The sequence below is a fragment of the Canis lupus genome, chromosome 4, assembly GCF_003254725.2.
Source record: "Canis lupus dingo isolate Sandy chromosome 4, ASM325472v2, whole genome shotgun sequence".
NCBI classification, from domain to species: Eukaryota; Metazoa; Chordata; class Mammalia; order Carnivora; family Canidae; genus Canis; species Canis lupus.
Window position 1 is genome coordinate 19,669,997 of NC_064246.1, and position 20,624 is coordinate 19,690,620.

The 20,624-nt window shown below is 32.6% G+C and overlaps 1 protein-coding gene across 15 annotated transcripts in view; it reads right to left on the bottom strand.

The window, feature by feature from the left end:
* The window catches only part of HERC4 (HECT and RLD domain containing E3 ubiquitin protein ligase 4), a 133,445-nt gene that overhangs the window by 86,160 nt on the left and 26,661 nt on the right, over positions 1-20,624 (bottom strand). For 8 of the 15 annotated variants that reach the window (XM_049108988.1, XM_049108981.1, XM_035715360.2 and 5 more), the window contains 6 exons: positions 17,365-17,524; positions 16,592-16,633; positions 10,942-11,031; positions 10,009-10,085; positions 6,846-7,067; positions 5,671-5,762 (listed from right to left, as the gene is read on the bottom strand). In XM_049108988.1, coding sequence (XP_048964945.1) covers positions 5,671-5,762; positions 6,846-7,067; positions 10,009-10,085; positions 10,942-11,031; positions 16,592-16,633; positions 17,365-17,524 — 683 coding nt within the window. Of the gene's footprint in view, positions 1-5,670; positions 5,763-6,845; positions 7,068-10,008; positions 10,086-10,941; positions 11,032-16,591; positions 16,634-17,364; positions 17,525-20,624 lie in introns of those variants that run through there. The other 7 variants (XM_049108987.1, XM_049108989.1, XM_049108982.1 and 4 more) reach the window with 6 other exon arrangements.

Consider the following 20,624-nt stretch of genomic DNA (forward strand, 5'->3'; position numbering starts at 1 on the left):
AGTTTATATGTGGGTTTATTTCTGGGCTATCTACTGTTTGGTCTATGTGTGTTTTTATGCCAGTACTATGCTGTTTTGATTACTATAGCTTTGTAATATAGTTTGAAATCAGGAGCTTGATGCTCCAGCTTTGCTGTTCTTTCTCAAGATTGCTTTGGCTATTCTAGGTCTTTTGTGATTCCATATGAATTTCAGGATGGTCTGTTCTATTTCTGTGAAAAATGGCACTGGACCTTTGACAGGGGTTACACTGAATCTGTGGATCACTTTCAGTAGTATGAACACTTTAACAAAATGAATTATTCCAATCCAAGAATATGCAGTATCTTTCCATTTCTTTGCGTCCTCTTCAATTTTTCATTGATGTGTTACATGGTTTTCAGTGAAAGACCTCTTCCACTCCTGAGTTAAATTTATTCCTCAGTATTTTGTTTTTCATGATATTATAAATGGGACTGCTTTCGTAATTTCTCTTCCAGAGTTTGTTCTTATAGAAATGCAATCGATTTTTGTACGTTGACTCTGTATCCTGCAACTTTACCGAATTCATTTATTAGTTCAAACAGAGTTTTGGTAGTCTTAAGGGCTTTCTATATATAATATTATGTCATCTGCAAACAGACCATTTTAGTTTTTCCTAATTTGGATGCCTTTTATTTCTTTTTCTTTACTATAATCACTCTAGCTAGGATTTTCAGTACTATCCTGAATAGAGGTGATGAGGGTGTGCAACCCTGTCTTATTCTTGATCTTACAGGAAGAACTTTCAGCTTTCCACCACTGAATATGAGGTTAGCTGTAGGCTTGTCATTTATGGCCTTTATAATGTTAAGGCATATTCCTTCCTCCTATACTTTATTGAGAAATTTTATCATGAAAGGATGCTGAATTTCACCAAATGCATTTCCTGGATCTATTAGGATGATCATATTACTTTTAACCTTGATTCTATTAATGTGGTGTTGACTGATTTGCAGATAGTTAAACCATTCTTTACATCCCAGGGATAAATCCCACTTGGTCATGGCATGTGATCGTTTTAATGTACTGTTACATTTGGTTTGCTAGTATTTGGTTAAGGAGTTTTGCACCTATGTCCACCAGGGATATTGGCCTATTATTTTATGTTCTTGTAGAGTCTTTGTGTGGCTTTGGTATGAATATAATAGTGGCCTCATAAAATGCATTTATAAGTGTTTCCTATTTTTTTGAAGAGTTTGTAATGGATTGGCATTATTTATTGAATGGTAGAACTCACCAGTGAAGCCATCTGGTCCTGGGGTTTTTTGTTGTTGTTGATGGGTGATTTTTTTTTTTTTAATTTTTATTTATTTATGATAGTCACAGAGAGAGAGAGAGAGAGGCAGAGACATAGGCAGAGGGAGAAGCAGGCTCCATGCACTGGGAGCCTGATGTGGGATTCGATCCCGGGTCTCCAGAATCGCGCCCTGGGCCAAAGGCGGGCGCCAAACCGCTGCGCCACCCAGGGATCCCTGATGGGTGATTTTTGATTAGTGATTCAATCTCCTTACAAGTTAAAGGTCTGTTTAGGTTCTCTACTTCATGATTCAGCCTTGGTAGTTCAGATATTTCTAGGAATTTATCCTTTTCATCTATGTTATACAATTTGTTGGCATGTGATTGTTCATAGTAGTTTCTTATAATCCTTTTATTTGTGTAATATCAGTTGTAATGTCTCCCAGTTTTTATCCTGGGTCTTTCTTCTTGGTTTCCCTAAAAATACATTGATTTTTTTTTTTATTATCTTTTCAGGAAAACAGTTCTTAGTTTTACTGATCTTATGTATTTAAGTCTCTATTTCTGCTTTGACCTTTGTTATTTTCTTCCTTCTGCTAACTCTGGGCTTAGTTTGGTTTTCTTTTTCCCTAGTTCCTGGAAGTATAAAGGTTGTCTTTTGAGATCTTTTTTTTTCTTAATGTAGCTGTTTATTGCTATAAACACTTTACTGGATATGTGGTGTATAGCTGTTTTTGTTGGATCCCATAAGTTTTGGTATATTGTGCTTCCATTTTCACTTGTCTCAAGATGTTTTTTTTTTATTTCCCTTTCATTTCTTTTTTGACCCACTGATTGTTCAGGAGCATGCTTTTAAAAAATTTCCACACATCTGCAAATTTCTTTGCTCTCCTCCAATTATTGATTCATACCATTTCAATACCATTGTCATTGGAAATGATACTTGATATGATTTCAAGCTTTTTAAATTTATTAGGACTTGTTTTATGATCTAACATATCTCTCCCGCAGAATATTCTATTGCGTGCTTGAGAAGAACATATATGTGCTGCTGTTGGATGGAATGCACTGTATATCTGTTAGGTCTGTTTGGTAGAAAGTGTAGCTCAAGTCCTATGCTTCCTCCTTGACTTTCCATAAGGATGAACTATTTGTTGTTCAAAGTGGGGTACTGGAGTCTCCTACTATTACTGCTATTTCTGTTTCAGCTCTGTTAATATTTGCTTAACATTATGTAGGTTCTCTTATGTTGGATGCATATATAAATATAGTTGTTATACCCTCTTCAGGAAATGACCCTTTTAATTTTAATTTCTTAATATCTGATACTGAGGCCATGTTAAATCTTGCTCATTATTTTATTACCTCACATCCAAGTGTATGTCTGGTTGGTAATATTAAAAATAAGTGGCTTAATAAGTTTCACAGCCTAATCCATTGACATTACAGTTAATGTTTCAATCTTCCTCTTGCTTCATGTTAGGGAGTATAAAATGGAAATTTTCTAATCTTATTATTTCTTCCAGATTTATCAGTTGGAATTTTTCTATAGATAACTTAACTCCTCACTATTGTTACTCTGAAATACAATCTGCAAATAGGAGGCAGGAGAAATATCTCTTTCTCATTTACTAATTTTTTAAAAAATGAGTTGTTGTCCTAGCAACCTTCAAAGATAAGCAATGAAGTTTGCTTTGTACTGACTTGAGGAATAAGAATATCATATGGAAGTCACGGATTTTTATATATTTGATATATTTCCATTTATTTCCATCATTATTTCTTTTTGTGAAAACTCCTGGATGTTGTCCCCCCTGACATGACCTTAGTCCCCTTCCTTGTAATACACAATACCCAAGGCTGTTCTTAGACTTCTTTTTTTCCCCTCGTATATGAAATTAGACTCTTCTCTAAGAAGCCCTGGTTATTTTTCATATTGAGTCTACAACAATCAAGGGATGCTCATTGCTTCCAGAATGTACATGGCTAATTACTTCTAGAACCATTAGTAGTCATGACCAAAAAAAATTTTTTAGAAGAGTATGAGTTCATAATGATACTCATGATTAAAAGTAAAGATCACAAGATTTTAATTTAATTCCTATTGTTTTATAACCTTTTATCTTAAGCTGAAAATCATAGTTTTAGTCTAATGACAGTAAAGTACTTATTTGCTTTATCCTGTCCTGTATGTAATATATTGAGAATAAAACTATCAATTTTATTACTAACAATAATAAGACTACAGAAGGGAGTTGAAAATTTTTGTGTGAATTCATTTTATCTTCAGGCTATTTTCCACTAGTGATATACAAAAAAATATTGTATTTTAAATATTGTATTTTAATTCTTTTGTAGTTATGCCACTAGTATTTTTTTTACTTTCAATTTTTAAGAATTGCTTAAAAACATATGTTTGCTTTTTAATTATGTGTAACACTTTACAGGTTCTAAAGTCAAAACTATAAAGCAAAGTACATTTGATCTAGTTATTAAATTTTTAAAAATATAAATGCCATGTAACATGTTCATCTTTTATCCCTGCTTAAAGGACAACTATTCTGTACCTTCCTTTTACTTACCAATATATCCTAAAGATATTCCACAGCATAATACCAGATCTTCCTGTTTTACAAGTCCGTATGGTTACCACAGTTTATCTAACTAGCTGCTACTGAAGGACATCTGCATTCTTTCATTCTCTTGCTATTGAAATAACGCCACAATAAATGGCTTTGTGTATATATAATTTCCTATCTTTGGGACAGATTCTTAAAAGTACAATTGCTAAGTCAAAAGATATAAATATATATGACTTGCATAATGAATTTATAAGTGAACTTGAAAAAATCTGACATCTTTATGATAGTGTGTTCAAACCCATTAACATACATGTCTTTACAGTTCTGGTTTTTTAAAGTCTGTTTTTAAATTCCTAAGGTCGGTTTTGCATAAAGAAAATGCTTTGTAAAGCAATCCTAATTTATCTGCAAAAAGTTCTTCCAGAAAAACAAAAGATATGTGGATATGGAACTATATTCTAACTTAAATCAAGGGAAAACAAAGTATTTTCCTGTTAGGATATTTAAAACTATCTGATTTTGGTAAAAATAATATACACCAAAAATTCAAGGGAACAAGTATCACCAGCTACTATCTTGAGAGGAATATAGAATATTAGCATTAAAAAAAACTCAATAGATATAAATAGTTATATATCCTGGGAAAATAAGATAAGTGGTTATTTGAAGGGCTGAATTTGATAAGCATTAACATTGTGAGTCTTTCTACCAAAGTTAGTGCTAAGGAATAATATACAAAATATTTTTTACTATTATTTCAACATAGCCTTATGTCTTCTAACTCTCCATGACAGAAAAGAATGACTAGATTTATAATTTGCCAACATGAGTTAATAAGACTTTAGTAATTACGTTTGTAATTTGAATGACAAAAATCAATAAAATATGGTAAGATTAATAGCTAAAAGTTCCTTACTAAAAAGCAAGTAACGTAAATTATTCAGAATTAACTTTTATAATGAGTCATCATATTTTTAAAGTACTCTGAGTACACCATACTTGATAGTGACTAAGAATAACTCTTATCAAAAAAAAAAATTTGTTTTTAAATTCCCAATGTGGGAGTGTGTAGAATTTTGTGTGTGTAGAAGTTTGATTAGAAGCTAATTTTTTCTTGCTAATTTTATCTGCTATGCAGAATGAAGATAAAGAAGCAAAAACATTAATTTCTAATTCAGCCAATAAATAACATGCCCGTTCCTTTATGTTAACACAACTATAATAAATAATATTCCTGGTAAAGGTTAGTTTAATGTTTTTATTTTCATTTTACTTTTCTAATCACTAGAGAACTACACAGTCCTGATCATGAAATGGCACATACCCAAGAAAGTTACAGGACATAGTTAAAACCATTAATAAGATTGTGATGAAAGCTCCTTATAGCTGCTTGCATAATACTTAGCCTATGGTTAACAGATACATTACTCTCTATTACTTGTTATACAGTATTTATAAGCCAAATGGGAATTAAAATTAGGTAATTATGCAATATAAATGGGATTGAAACACATAGAATGTCAAGTCTAACAAACTAAAAAGGAATTTTTTTCCATTCAAAATATTAAACAGTATTTCAAATGAAGCTGAGAAATTCAACAAAACATCACATTTAATAGCAGATCATAATTCATATTTCATAACATAAAACAAAGTTGAAAATTAAGGTAAACTGTTTTTGACAAGTAATAATCTAGTTCTTGTCTTCAAGATAAATTACTTTTTAGACATCAATAACATTCCAGTTTTAATGTAATTATCATGAAAACATTCACTAATTATAAATAACTACCATGAGTAATAATAAAGAAGTTTTATAGGAGTACAATACCTTGGTTAGTGCTGCAGTATGATCTTCTCCACAACAAATATAAACTATTTTCTGAGTTCTTAGTGACTTTAGTAAATTAGGAACATACCTATCTGAAAATTCCAACAAGAGACGTTAACGGTATTTTTTAAGTTAAAACTCTTCTAAAATGTGTTTCTTCTATAGCTTCCCAAGCTCAGTAGACAGTGATAAATAATTTTAACTGTGATTCAGTGATTTGGTAGTACAAGCCTACTTAATTGGGTTCCCAGGTCTTTCTATTCATGTTGCTGTGATAAAGGAGGGTTTTAAAAAGTAATTTAAGTGTTAATCTGCCTTAACACCAATCTGCAGAGGACTAGAAATCAAGTAATTTCAAAGCTATTTGACTGCTTCTAATATCATTCTTTATATTCACCTCACGATAATTAAGCTCACAGAATTCTATTTAAATACTTGAAAATTATACTTTCCGCTATTTTGTAGCAGAAAAGAAATATGTCCTAATCTGACATATTTTTCTTATGCAGAACAAAATATTTTAAAATTCTGAGTATTATTTATCATTACCAGTTGTTACTAGACCAACAACTCACTTTTGTTCACTTAAGTCAGGACAATTATGTTGAATTTTATGATATTAGTTTTTGTATTTCAGATATTTCCATCTGCACTAATGTAGTTATGAAAATCAGTTCAAAACTAACTTGTTTCAAATAATAACTTTTAAAATTCAAATTGCTTATTTTCAAACTCTAAATCAATGTTAAAAGTGAAGCCCAAAATAAAGATTTAATGATTCAGATTATTTTAATATTTCCTTGAAAAACTCAAATAGATTAACAGTTCATATTACCTTCCAGAATAATTCTACAACTTCTTTCACCAATGGTGGCCAATGATGTGATCACCAATTGAAGTAATGTTTTTCACAACTTCCTTTTAATGAATATCTAACAAAGATTTTTACCCAGATATACTTCTTAGAGTTTATTTTGTAATAAAAAGATATTTCTTTAGCATTCCCACCATCCCTTAAAAGTATTTTCAAATGGAATTTTTAGGTAAACCTCTCAACCCCTTCTCCACATCAGGGAAGATTTGGGTACATTTCTTTATGACATTAAGACTCACTGGTCCATCTCAAAAGATCATTTCTTTTTAAGTACATTTTTCTATAAATGATGACAACCTACCATTTTCATCATTAAGACCTAGTTGACCAAATTTGTTGCGTCCCCATCCAAAAATAGCTCCAGAAAGGGTGAGTACAAAACTATGGGCTCCTCCTGCTGCAACTTGCATGAAAGGAATTCCAAGCAAAGACTTAATCAGCTGTGGTGAAGCTTGCTTTTTACAGTCAATGCCTAAACCCAACTGGCCATATTTATTCTGTCCCCAACAGAAGACTTCACTCGCTGTAAAACAGAAATTACAAAATTAACTATTTTCCTCACACATACAAAAATTTCATTTGAAGATCATCAGTTATTTGGGGACATTCTCCCTCTTACCAAATGGAAATACATATTTCCCCTTATTAAGTTTAAATCTTATATGGAAACATAATACCACCTAAAAGAACATTCTGTATTAGTATACTTTAAGTTTGACTTACTAATGAATGGTAAGTCACATGACTGAGGGTAATCTCATTTCCTTACATTCCTTAAGATAGGACTATTTTTTAATATTTACATCTCAGTTTTATTCTATGATTAATCCCAAGAGGCACTCAACCAGGCTCAAGGCTTCAGTTATTATATACTGATCACATTCAAAATTTTATCACTAGACCAGACATCTCTTCATGAGCAAACAACTCATGTATCCAATCGTTTATCTGATATCTACACTTGGATATTACAAAGGCACCTCCAGTTCAGCGTGTTCCAAACAATTTATGACCCCCACACTACCTTCCATATCTGGACCTACTCTCAGTATTCTTCATCTCAGTAAATGATATTATAACTGATTCAATAGTACAAGCTCTAAACATACAGAGTCATCTTGAACTCTTCTCTCTTATACACAGATTGGTATCAATCTATCATGTATCACCACATAATATACAGTTTTCCTTCTAAAGAAAAATATGGCAAACAGATCTACTACTCACCATCTCACCTGGTTCCTATAATAGTTCTCTCTGCTTGTCATTTTTGCTCCTCCAACTGCCACTCTTTTTTGCAACTTTAGATATCTTATTTTTTTTTAAACAATGGTACTAATAACTTTTTAAAATTCATACTATAAAATAGTATACACTTAAAAGTAAATTTTAGTCTAAAATTAGACCCCAGGTACTCTTCCAAGAGACAACTATTCTTATCAATTACTGGTATATACTTCCAGAAATATTTTATGGACATACTAGCAGACAACTGTATATTTACATGGAGATATTAAAATGTAGATATGATAATGTGGCTCACCTGAAAAAAAGGTATCAGAGCCTTCCCTTCCCTTAATACCAAGATAAGCACTTTTAACAAGGCCTATGATGTTCTATATAATCTACCTATATTTCCAAGCTCATTTCATACCAATCTCTTCCCTCACTCACTATACTCGAGTGAGACTTGTCTTCCTTTACATTCTCCAATGCCCATTTCTCACATGCTTGCAGTGTGCGTGTATCCCTCTGTGTAGACCTCCCCCCCATGCTTTGTCAAGTTCAGTTCCACTCTCTCCCAGTAAGAAGCTTTCCCTGGTGGGACGCCTGGGTGGCTCAGCAGTTGAGGGTCTGCCTTTGGCTCAGGGCGTGATCCCGGGCTCCAAGGATCAAGTCCCACATTGGGCTCCCTGCGTGGCCTGCTTTTCCCTCAGTCTCTGCCTCTTTCTGTCTCTCATGAATAAATAAATAAAATCTTAAAAAAAGAAGCTTTCCCTGGTCACCCAGATTAAGTTCAGTCTCCCTGTTTTATGTTCTAAATATCCTAAACTTTTTTTTTTAAGATTTTATTTATTTATTCATGAGAGACACACAGAGAGAGAGAGAGAGAGAGAGAGAGAGAGAGAGAGAGAGAGAGAGGCAGAGACAGGCAGAGGGAGAAGCAGGCGCCATGCAAGGACCCCAGTGTGGGACTTGATCCTGAGACTCCAGGATCACACCCTGGGCCAAAGGTGGCGCTAAATGCTGAGCCACCTGGGCTGCCCCTTTTTTTTTTTTTTTTTTAGGATTTTATAAACTTTTATCTTTGTAGTCCTTTTTCACGGTATGTAAGTACATTGTTATTTATATGAATATGACTGTACTGTTCTTCATTCCTATTGCACTTTACTATGACCTTGACCAAAACTATTTTTTCTGTCTCAAACTAGTTATTTATCTGCACCCTCCACTAGATGGTACAGTCCTTAAAATAATTCTCTCTGCTTATCACTTAGGCTCCTCCCACTGCTTCTCTGTTTGCAACTGTATTATCTTACCTTTATTTCCCCACAGCTCTGGCCTGGTGCTAGACATTTAATGAGTTAAATAATAATAATGAAGCTCCTGGAACTTATTTTTTAAATGGTAAAAAACCAATATGGTAACCTATGCTACAATCCTTAGCTGGCAAATGAAAAAGTTAAAAGAAGAAGCAAAAACAAACAAACCTAATAGAATGCTTAGCATTCTTTGTTTTTATTCACATAAAGTCTGAGATCAAATGAGATTGGGCAAGTTATAAACTTCCTCCATCTATGAAGGTATAGGATTTAGTGAACTATAGAACAATTAGACACAAAAATCAATTCCATGTTTAGATACTAGCAATAACTTGAAAATGATTCAAAAATATAAAATAATAAAAAAAATCATTTGATATCTAGGGAAAAAGTAGTAAAAGATGTATAAGACCACTCCACAGAAAACAACAAAATGCTATAAAGAAAAGTTGAAAGATTTTAAAAGATAGAACATGTTCAAGAATTGAAAGAATCAATATTGTAAAAATTTTCTTAAAACTGATTTATGGACAATGTAATCTCAATCAAAATCACAATAGTTTGTGTGCCTATGAAGACTGACAAGCTAATTCTAAAATGTATGTGGATATAAAAAGGATCAAAAAGAACCAGGACAATCTTGAATTTCAAGAACAGGGGATCCCTGGGTGGCTCAGTGGTTTAGTGCCTGCCTTCGGCCCAGGGCATGATCCTGGAGTCCCAGGATCAAGTTCCACATCAGGGTTCCTGCATGAAGCCTGCTTCTGCTTCTCCCTCTGCCTGTCTCTGCCTCTTTCTCTCTGTGTCTCTCATGAATAAATAAATAAAATCTTAAACAAACAAAGTTGGAGAGCTTTCTGCTAAATTCAAGTATCCAGTAATAAAACTGAAAAGGGGTAAGAAAATTAAAATAATGCTTACCTTTAGAAAGTGCAAGTGAATGATAGTAACCGCAAGCAACCTGTACTATCTGGATATCTGACAAACTTTTAATATTTCTAGAAAATAAGAAAAGACATCAAAATCAGTTAATTCCATGTAACAAATGGTTACTGAATACTATTTATTAATGCCACTTATTGACCACCTACTATGTGCAAGTAGTTTCCTACTGACCTAGCAGTTTATTCTATTTTTTATATAAGTCCATTTTACCCAATTATTTATGCTAACATCGTGAACAAAATCGAATGTAAAAAATTAAGAGGTGTAATGAGAAAGTACTTTGAAAAAATTATTTAGGCAAACTATATTCACACCCTCAAGTATTCCTTACAATGCTTTTATAATTCAGATATTTTCTTTTATCAAAAGAAATCTTTAGCTCAAAGTGTAAAACCTAGCAATCTATTTGTAAGACAAATGAACATGATCTAATTTGTCTAAAATTGGTGTTTGGCCTAGTTTAATTCATGCTCTCTAGCAGGTTTCTTAAGAACCAACAGGGATTCCTATCATACCATGCTAACAATTCGCAATTTATGAAACCCCTTCCTTCTGAGTTATCCTTTTCCTTTACATCTTAATCGGTTTATATTAAACTTAATTCTTCACTGGAGAAATTTAATAAATTAGTATTTATTATGATCACTGATATGTTCAGTCATATTTCTGCCATCTTGCATTTTTTCCTTATATTTTTATAATTTCTTCCCCCCCTTTCTGATTTTTCCTTAATATAATTCTAAAGGCTCATTATTAAAGCACTATGAAAATCAAGTAACTTTGTGCATCAATCATGCCAAGTGTTTCTTATGTAGTTCCCCTTCTCCTGGTCATTCTGTTTTTCCTGAATGAATGCTTTCAAGATAAAAAGGGGGGAGGAAACATAATATGTTTCTTATTTCCCTTTACCTGATACTGCCACCTGACCTGATTCTGCCATATGAGAGTCCGGAGCAAGTTCTGACCAGAGTGTCGATACCCATGATTTTCGGGAGGCAGCTTCAGCAAATCAAATTTTGAGTAGGAGAAAGGAGAGTTACTCTAATTCCATATTGTTGTATTAAAAATATTTTTATTTAGTGGATATGTTCTTAACTACAAAACCTGATAGTTGCACTGCTATAATTTAGCAGAATCCAACAAGTTAGCAGGATCCAATGCATCTTCAGATTTTTTAAATGTAGCAAAATGCCACTTTTTTGCAATTAGCAAAATCAAATACTACCAATGCAAAAACAGGAATAAAAAAGTACATGGATATGTACAATTGTGCTAAAGTTACTGAACATTTACTGTTACTGTTTATGCATATTAGGCACATGATATACTGACCAATGAACTATATTATATATTTTTAAACTATATTGACCATTTTTAAAAACTTGTTTCAGGTATCAACTCCAAGTAAAACATTTCAAATACTATACTCTCATAGCACCTTATGCTTTTTCCTTTACAGCGTTTATCACTGTTAATTACTAGCGTATTTATTCATTTAATTATTACTAGTGTACTCTTCTAAGTAATAAGCTCTATAGAAGTAGACTCTGTGTCTTACTCCCATAGACTCCCCAGGACTTACCACATTGCCTGGCAAAAAATATGTAATGAATACACTGTTAAAGGATGAGTTTATAGAGTCTTCGAAGCTTTAGTATTAAACTATTCAGAAAGTCTGTCCCTAAAACTTCTAAATTTGCATAGCAATTTATACTCAGTGACTTTTACAGTTCTAAAATTATCCTAAGGCCTGGAATACAGCATAAATGCTAATTTCTGGGCAGCCCAGGTGGTTCAGCGGTTTAGCGTCGCCTTCAGCCCAGGGCGTGATCCTGGAGACCCAGGATCAAGTCCCATGTCAGGCTCCCTGCACGGAGCCTGCTTGTCCTTCCACCTGTGTCTCTGCCTCTCTCTCTGCCTCTCTCTCTCGCTCATGAATAAATAAAATCTTAAAAAGAAAAAAAAAAGCTAATTTCTTTAGCCATGTCTGCTACAGTGACAAGGAAATATTTTTCTATGGTATTACCATTAAGAAAAAAATTAACTTTCATCTCCATGTAAATTAATATACTAAAGATTTGGGGTGGGATCCCTGGGTGGCGCAGCGGTTTGGCGCCTGCCTTTGGCCCAGGGCGCGATCCTGGAGACCCGGGATCAAGTCCCACGTCGGGCTCCCGGTGCATGGAGCCTGCTTCTCCCTCGGCCTATGTCTCTGCCTCTCTCTCTCTCCGTGACTATCATAAATAAATAAAAATTGAAAAAAAAAAAAAGATTTGGGGAGCTGAAGGAAGATATGTTTTTCTTCCCTTCTTTTTAGCTTACAGGAATGAAAAAGAAAGAAAAATACTGAATGGTAAAAAGCTACCATGTTAGTTCCCCATGTCCCATTTTTCCTAAAGAGATAAATTAGAAAATTCTTTTTTTTTTTTTAAGATTTTATTCATTCATTCATGAGATACACAGAGAGAGAGGCAGAGAGAGAGAGAAGCAGGCTCCATGCAGTGAGCCTGACGTCGGACTCGATCATGGGTCTCCAGGATCATGCCCTGGGCCGAAGGCAGGCGCCAAACCGCTGAGCCACTCAGGCATCCCCAAATTAGAAAATTCTTAATGTATTTTTAAAAACTCATCAAAAGTAATTCTCCTTAAGTAAAAAGGCTTATGTAAATGTTTAATTGTTTTCAATTTTTTTTAATGATTCAAATGTAGTTAAATAAGCCAGAATAAGTTTTGTAAATAAAAATACATACTTATATACACACACACACACATACATACACACTACATGAAGATTCCTAATTCATCAGAACTATGAAGAAAAAAATCGTAATTCAGACATCTAGGGTCAACATTTTCTAACTGCTTATAAATAAGAAATAACTCCCTGAAGTTTAGAGTATATCAAACACTTTAAATGGCCATTACATCACTAAATGATGCACTGTAAAGAACTGAATCATTTCTTTACTGAATTTTGAAAGATGTCTAAAATTTGTAGAACAGTTAATAAACCTGGAAATAAGATTTTGTACTCCCCTCTCTTGGAAAGTCTGTCAAAATATACTGTACTGTTATACTTTCCAATTTAACGTACAGGGGCATTAGAGGCAGAAACCAGGTGCTTCCAGTTGTTTGTGAAGTTAAAATTCCAACAACTGTTAACAAAGACCAGTGAAAATTTTTGATTATATAATTTAAAATTTCAGAACTAAAACATTAACTATTTTACCAATTTCAAATTCAACAAGGTGTTTACATTAAGTACAGCTTTTTTATGTCAATTATACCTTAATAAAGTGATTTTTAAAATATATTTTTACCAATAAAACATTAACAATTTTCTACTTCCTACTGAAGCCACAACTTCCTTACTGATTTGAGAAATCTTAGCACCAATTCCTCTTTGAATTTTGAAAAATTTACACTAACAATCTAGTCTCTACCATTAAAAAATACTTTTTCTTTTTAATCTAAAATTGTTATATGTTCAGAGTTGAGTGAAATCAAGAAAATAAATTTTCCTTTTGACCAAGCTGACAAGTCAAACATATTAGTTTCTACAATCCAGAAATAGCTGTACTCACAAGGATCATGTTATACCACTCTGTGATGTTTTTTATTGCATATGTCCAAGAAATAGGACTTCAAAAAAATTTTACAACTTTATTGCCAACAACTGGTTTTCCAAAGTTTGCATGGAAAAGTATTTCCACTGACTCAAACTAAAACATAGTAAAATTAGGCTTAATTTTTTTTTATAAAGGCATAACATATATTCCACCTAAAAAGAAAATAACTAGGCAGAAATGCAGGTCTACAAAAGAAACTCTTAAAATATAGTGAACAAGTTGAGGGTTTGGAGGAGAGCCAGGTGGGGGGAGGAGTAATTGGGTGACAGGCATTAAGGAGGGCACTTGATATACTGAGCACTGGGTGTTACACCCAACTGATGAATCACTAAATTCTACCCCCAAAACTAATGCTACACTATATGTGAACAAACCTGAATTTAAATAAAGTTCTGAAAGAAAAAAAAAAGAAAGAAATGCAGATCTACAGAGACCAGCATTAGTATTGAATAATTTGTCTTTCCCCAAGTAGTTCTTTCAAAACCAGATAAAATTAGAAGTAAAGATTATCAAAGTAGCAACAGTTTCAAATATAATCTATCATTAATTTTACATTCTTCTTTCATTTTAAAGTGTTGCTGAATTTATTTATATTTATTTATTTTTTGTTGTTGTTGCTGAATTTAAATACTCTTCTCCACTGGCATAAAAATGGACTTTGTTCTCAAGAAAGTACAGCCTAATGTGAATCCTCACTTTTCTGACCATTTTTACTAAAATTATAAACACTAATTTTTAAAAAATTTACAGATAGTTGAGCTTCTTCCTGTCTTCTATACATGTTTTATTCAAAACAAATGCAATATTTACAAAGTTGACTGACAACTCTAAGCATATAGAAAAAGGCTTGAATCTAACAGTGATTTGGTACTACAATTTAAAAGAAAAAATAAAAGAAAAAATCACTGGCAGTGTTTCATAAAAATATATTTCTATGTCGTATATTGATCATATGATTTTCAGAAAAAATTGTTCTTAAGAGTAAGTTGTTTTGATATAAAGATGAAGTAAGTTGTATCAGGATATCATAATATCATCTGTTCTGGATGAACTCAGTGGGGCTCCACTGAAGGCTTACCAACAAAAATACATGAAGAAAAACTCTAGCTATAGAGGACTTTTAGACTAAAATACTGAGAGTTTGTGAGGACTATCCCAGACTCTTAGGTCTTACCAAGGCCACTCTTTGCTGACCTAAATAGCTTTCTGAAGACATGGCAATTAGTGCCAGCCACAGTAAAGGAGACTTTTAAAACCTCAGTGGGTAAGACCAAACAGCAATCTGTGAAAAAGATCCTCTCACCCATCAACATTGCTAGGTGTAGCCTTCCCTAGCAACATGCTCTAGAACAGGAGACTTTTTTTGTGCTGGCCTCTTTCTTTTGTGCTGGCAGGAGGATTATCAGCTCTCAGTTGGCTAAGCCATCCCTCCCTAGTATCAAGTCATATAAAGGTATGTACCTCACCTAAATTTATCATCTCCTCCTGCTTGAAACAAGAGTATGATTTATCTATCATCAGTTTGGAGTATGTTATTTATTCCATATGCTACTGGCTTGTGAAATTCCTGCAGTAAACCTGTGTTAAATAGATGGCTGGCAAAGACAAACTCAGTCTCTACTCATGATTTTCCCAAAACAAAATATACTGAAATACTAAACTGCCCTTTAACACATGAAAATATCAGTAAAAACTATATAATCATCACAAATCGAATCAGTCCATTGAAAAATGAGTACGCTGAACAGGAGAAAGGCCTTACCATAGAGCTTAAAAATTAACACATGCATTTAGCAAATACAAAAACATACAAACTTAAACCAAATGACTCAAATAAGATTTCTTTCGGGTCCCCATCCAGGTTCATGAAATAATAAAGTCACAAACACATAATTTATTATAGGACACTGTTCAAGTAAACTGTCATATAATAAAATTTTCTCCTTATAATTACTTTCTTTCCATTTACTAAGCATCTATAGATCACTGACTGAAATTGAAATCCCCAATACTAGAAGAGCAACAAAAATGTACTTATGATTTTAAGGAACCAGTAAAGTAAATACAAAAGAAATTAGAAAGTTTTGACATAAATCATGGTTCTGAGAATGCTGATTTAGAAAATCTCATACATAAACCCTTTTTTAATCACAGAAAATACAAAAATTTTAAGAATCTTAAATTAAAAATCCCACTCCACAACAATTATTTGTGGGAGGAAATACAATCAGTAGAGGATATGATAAATGTGAGGTCACTATGTTTCTATGAATGCTTTGTATTATTATCTAGCCAAAAGCCATTTGGTTGCAAATTATCATTTTCTGAAACAAATCAAAATTGAAAGGACTAAAAAAATTCAATTTATTTAGCTTAAGGAAAAAAAAGTTTTCTCCCAAGAGCACCATCATTATAAGACATTGAAAGCAAAATGGGAGTTGTATTTGTTATTTAATTGTTGTAACAGAAGAAATAAAGGGAAAAAAATTTGTTTGGAGAGTTCTGTGGAATTTAGTTACAAGGTCAATCAAGGAAACATGTGAATATAATGTATCCACAAGTCTCAACAGACAGTTTTTACTAGAAGAAAGATAAAACATGAAACTAAAGACCAAAAAAAACTTTTAATAAATTAAAACAAACACTCTAAATAAATGCTTTTAAGTTCTCAATAAACATACATGAGGAAAGGTCATATGCTTATTACTAAAGGAACTAGCTAGCCTTCCTAGTTAAAAAAAACTCATTTCTAATAATAGTTTCTGTTCTGAATTAGATTATTTGTCCTGGTGTTCCATTTTCTTATCCTAGTAAGTTACATCCTATTTCTTAAACCAGACAAACATTACCAATGATAAGTTAAAAACAAAATTTCTAAATGTGTGTAAAAATAACTCTACCTAGATTTATATCTAAAATTAGTTTAATACCTTGTTTCTCTGGAGAGTTCTCTTTTGTCCCTATAACTATTACTAGAAAGAAAGAACAAGAGTTTAAGGAAGCAAGAATTTGAATAATTTAAAAAACAAAGTGTGATTAATGTATTATTTCTGTATTTAAAATAAATTGGCTACTTTTCTTTAAATATATTTTTACCTAAATATGTTCAAGCTCTTATAATTTTTAATATTAAAACAATGGCCATGCCCTATGTAAATCTCTAAGACTACAACACTAATGAGGTGTTTATTTTTTAATTTTGAAATAATTCTATGATGAATTAGTGCTTAACAAATTAAATCATGGCCACTACACTTTATAAAAATTGGAAATTGAATTATTTTTATACTAAGTATGTGGGGTGTTTCTATATTCAAAAAAAAAACAATAAAAAACAAGATAGAGAAAGATGTAAGCAACGAATATTTAATAAATCTTTCAATAGCTGGGGTAGTCACGATTCTAGAATTAGTTTAAATTAGCCTAAACCACTTTAAAATTTTAGTAGGAAAATATTTATAATAAAGTACATATTCCCCATCCCTTTTCTTTACAAACAAATAATTTTGGGGGAAAATATGTAGTACATAAAAAAAAGCACTCAGCTCAAATTAAAGGTAAGAATCTACCTAGAAAACTTCCTTAAGAACTCAAAAGGGAGAAATAATTAGGTATCAACTCTTAAATACCATAGTAAGAATAACTAAGTAACAAATTTATTATAAAAAGATTGTTAAAGACCTCTTTTGGTCACCTTTGTTACCTGGGTACTCTGATACATTCCTCTGATCCTAGCAGGCCAAGCTGTCCATCAGAATCGAGACCCCATGCATACACCTGGCCTTTGTCATTTAGAGCTAATGTATGAGCTTCTCCACATGAAACAGCTACGATATTTTGGGCATCCAGGGCAACAACCTGCTCTACAGAAATCAAGAAGAGAGACATTACATTTTAGTTTTGAACTACTAATGACAATAAAACATTCTTCGTCTTGTACAAAAAAGCTTAAGAAAATGATAAAATACAAACTACAGACTAAGTGTAACACTAGTTACTTTAAAAAATTTAACAAGTATGTGCCATATAAAATTCTCATTGTGGTAAATACAGATATATATTCTGGGGCATAAGCAACTCAAAATATTAAGTTTGGACATTAAGTTTTGAACATTAAGTTGGAACATTTTGGAGAAGAAGTGAAAAGTTTATAAAATTTCTCTCAAAGTGCTCTTCATTTAAAGCCATTACCAATAACAGAAGAGTCCAGCTGAAAAAAGAATCATTTAAACATCCTGGGCCAAATTATTTAATAATGAAATCATAATTGACATATACTACTATGGAGTGATTCTGAAATTAATAATCTGAATTGGCAATTTCTGATAGAAAAGCAAATTCTTTACAAATCTCATAAATAGTGCTACTAGATATGCTGAAGAGAGAACTTTTCGAAGCAATGTACCATAACAAACAGGTTTCAGTTTATGGACTGCCATTTTAACATCAAAGATATAAAAATCCCATATGTGGCTAAAATGTGTTCAAGTTTTAAACCAGAAAATAATTTAGAATACTGTTCCTTCCTAAGACTGTCAGTAGCTATTGACAAACCAGTAAACAAAGTGCAATTGATTCTTTAGTCTCCTTAAGATGTGTAAGGTCTGTCAGTTTTTTTACTACTACTATGACATGGTTTAAGATATCACTTATAATAAGCCCTTTAATTTCAGCTTACTAAAAAAGCTATAATTTCTGTCTTCAATAAACTGAAAGCTGAAGAGTTGTTAAATTGAATCAGAGTTTTCTTCTGAAACACACTTTAGCTCATGTACAAATGCAGATATTCAATAAAGAAACCAATTGCATCGAAAAAGTTTAAATCCCCATGTCTAGAGAATTTCAAATTCTATCTAGATTACTACCCTTGCATTTTGGGGTAGGATGTTAGCCCTATTAGCCTCTAAGAATCTGTACAACTCTAATGCTCTAATGGTACCACTTAAAGTACTTACCTTAAAGTACTATTGAGTTAGTAACTTGTGAAGATGGTGAACAGTATGTAGAAGTTCATTATACTTATCTTTTGCTATTTATATATATTTTGTGTATGTTTTTATGAAATTATATTGTAGGAACAAAGAAAACAAGCAAACAAAAAGAACAAAATGTAACACACTGCCCCCCCCAAAAAAAATCAAGAAAAAGTAGGACATTATTTGTTTACACCAAAACATCACCATAAATCTTAATTATAAAGAAGGCAGGCCTGTTCTCTTTCACAGAGGCCCCAGAAATAAGTCAACGTCTCTCCAAGACAGTAAAGAGCAGAAAATGACAAGATGACAAGACAAATGAGTAAAGACTGGATGGTACAATAGCAAATGAAGAGTACTTTAGATAGCAACGGCTATAAAGTCAAAGACACCAAAATTCAAAACAAAGAAATGATAATCTTTACGGAAACACAACGAGAATAAAACATTTCTAGCCCTCAATGAGTTTACAGTTTACAGAAAAACAAGTGAGATAAGGATTGTGATTAAATGCTAAAATAAAGATATACACAAAAAGCACCATGGGAATATGAGATACTTATTAAAACCTTAAAAGACAGTAGGAAGAATTCTGGAAGACAGTAACACTTAACACCAAATCCTGAGCTGAGGAACGAGGAAGAGATTCCATGCAGCCATTTGAGAAAATTCTTATAACAAAACTAATCAAAAACAAAGTTTAAAGACAAATAAGAAAAATGGAAAAAATGTTACTCATACCTCAAAGAAATAATCTCCCTAATTTTTAAAGACTTAGTTGGAAAAAAAAAAGACCAGTAATTTAATGAAAAGTGGACAAAAGATGTTAACTGATATACAGTTCACAGAAAAAGAAACAGAAACTGCCCTTAATCATATGAAAAGATGTTCAACTTCATTGATGAGAGAAATGTAAATCCAAACTACATTTAGAAGCCAATAATATGTTCACTTAGAAATGTATAAAACCATACACTTAGAATTTTGTACTTTTCCATACAGGTTATCCTTTAGGCATCAAAGTTTACATTTTTCAAGAGAATAAGAAGAAAAGCCACAGAATGGGAAAAAATATTTGCAAAAGATGGATCTAATAAAAAACTACCCAAAATATATAAAAAATTCCTACAACTCAACAGCAAGAAAATAAATAGCCCATTAAAAAACAGGCAAAAGAACTGGACAGACACACCTCACCAAGTAAGATACACAGATGGCAAAGTAAGCCAATGAAAGGATGTTCTACATTGTATGTCATCAGGGAATTGCAAATTAAAATGAGATACCACTATACACCTTATTAAATGGCCCAGATTGCTGGAAAGGATAGAGAGCAACAGAAACTCTCATTTGCTGCTGGAGGATATGCAAAATGATACAAGCCACTTTTGAAGACAATTTGGTAGTTGCTTACAAAACTAAACATATTCTTATCATATGACCCAGCAATCACACTCCTTGATATTCCCCAAAGGAGCTGAAAACTTATGCCAACACAAAAACCTACACAATAGATGTTTACAGCATCTTTATCCATAATTGCTAAAACATGGAAACAACCAAAATGTCTTAAATAGTAAATAAAGCGTTGTACATCCAGATGATAGAATATTATTGAAATAAAATGGAATAAGCTATCAAACCATGAGAAGACATGGAAGACACTTAAGTGCATATTCCTAAGTAAAAAGAAGCCAATCTGAAAAGGCTACAATTCTGTATGATTCCAAATACATAACATTCTGGAAAAGCCAAAAATTTGAAGACAGTAAAAAGTTTAGTGGTTGCTGGAGGTTGGGGGAAGAGAGGGATGAACAGGCCAAGCAGAGTGTTTTTTTGTTTTTTTTTTTAAGACTTATTTATTTATTCATGAGAGACACAGACTGAGATAGAGGCAGAGCCATAGGCAGAGGGAGAAACAGGCTTCTTGCAGGGAGTGATCCCGGATCCCAAGATCACGACCTGAGCCAAAGGCAGGCGCCCAACA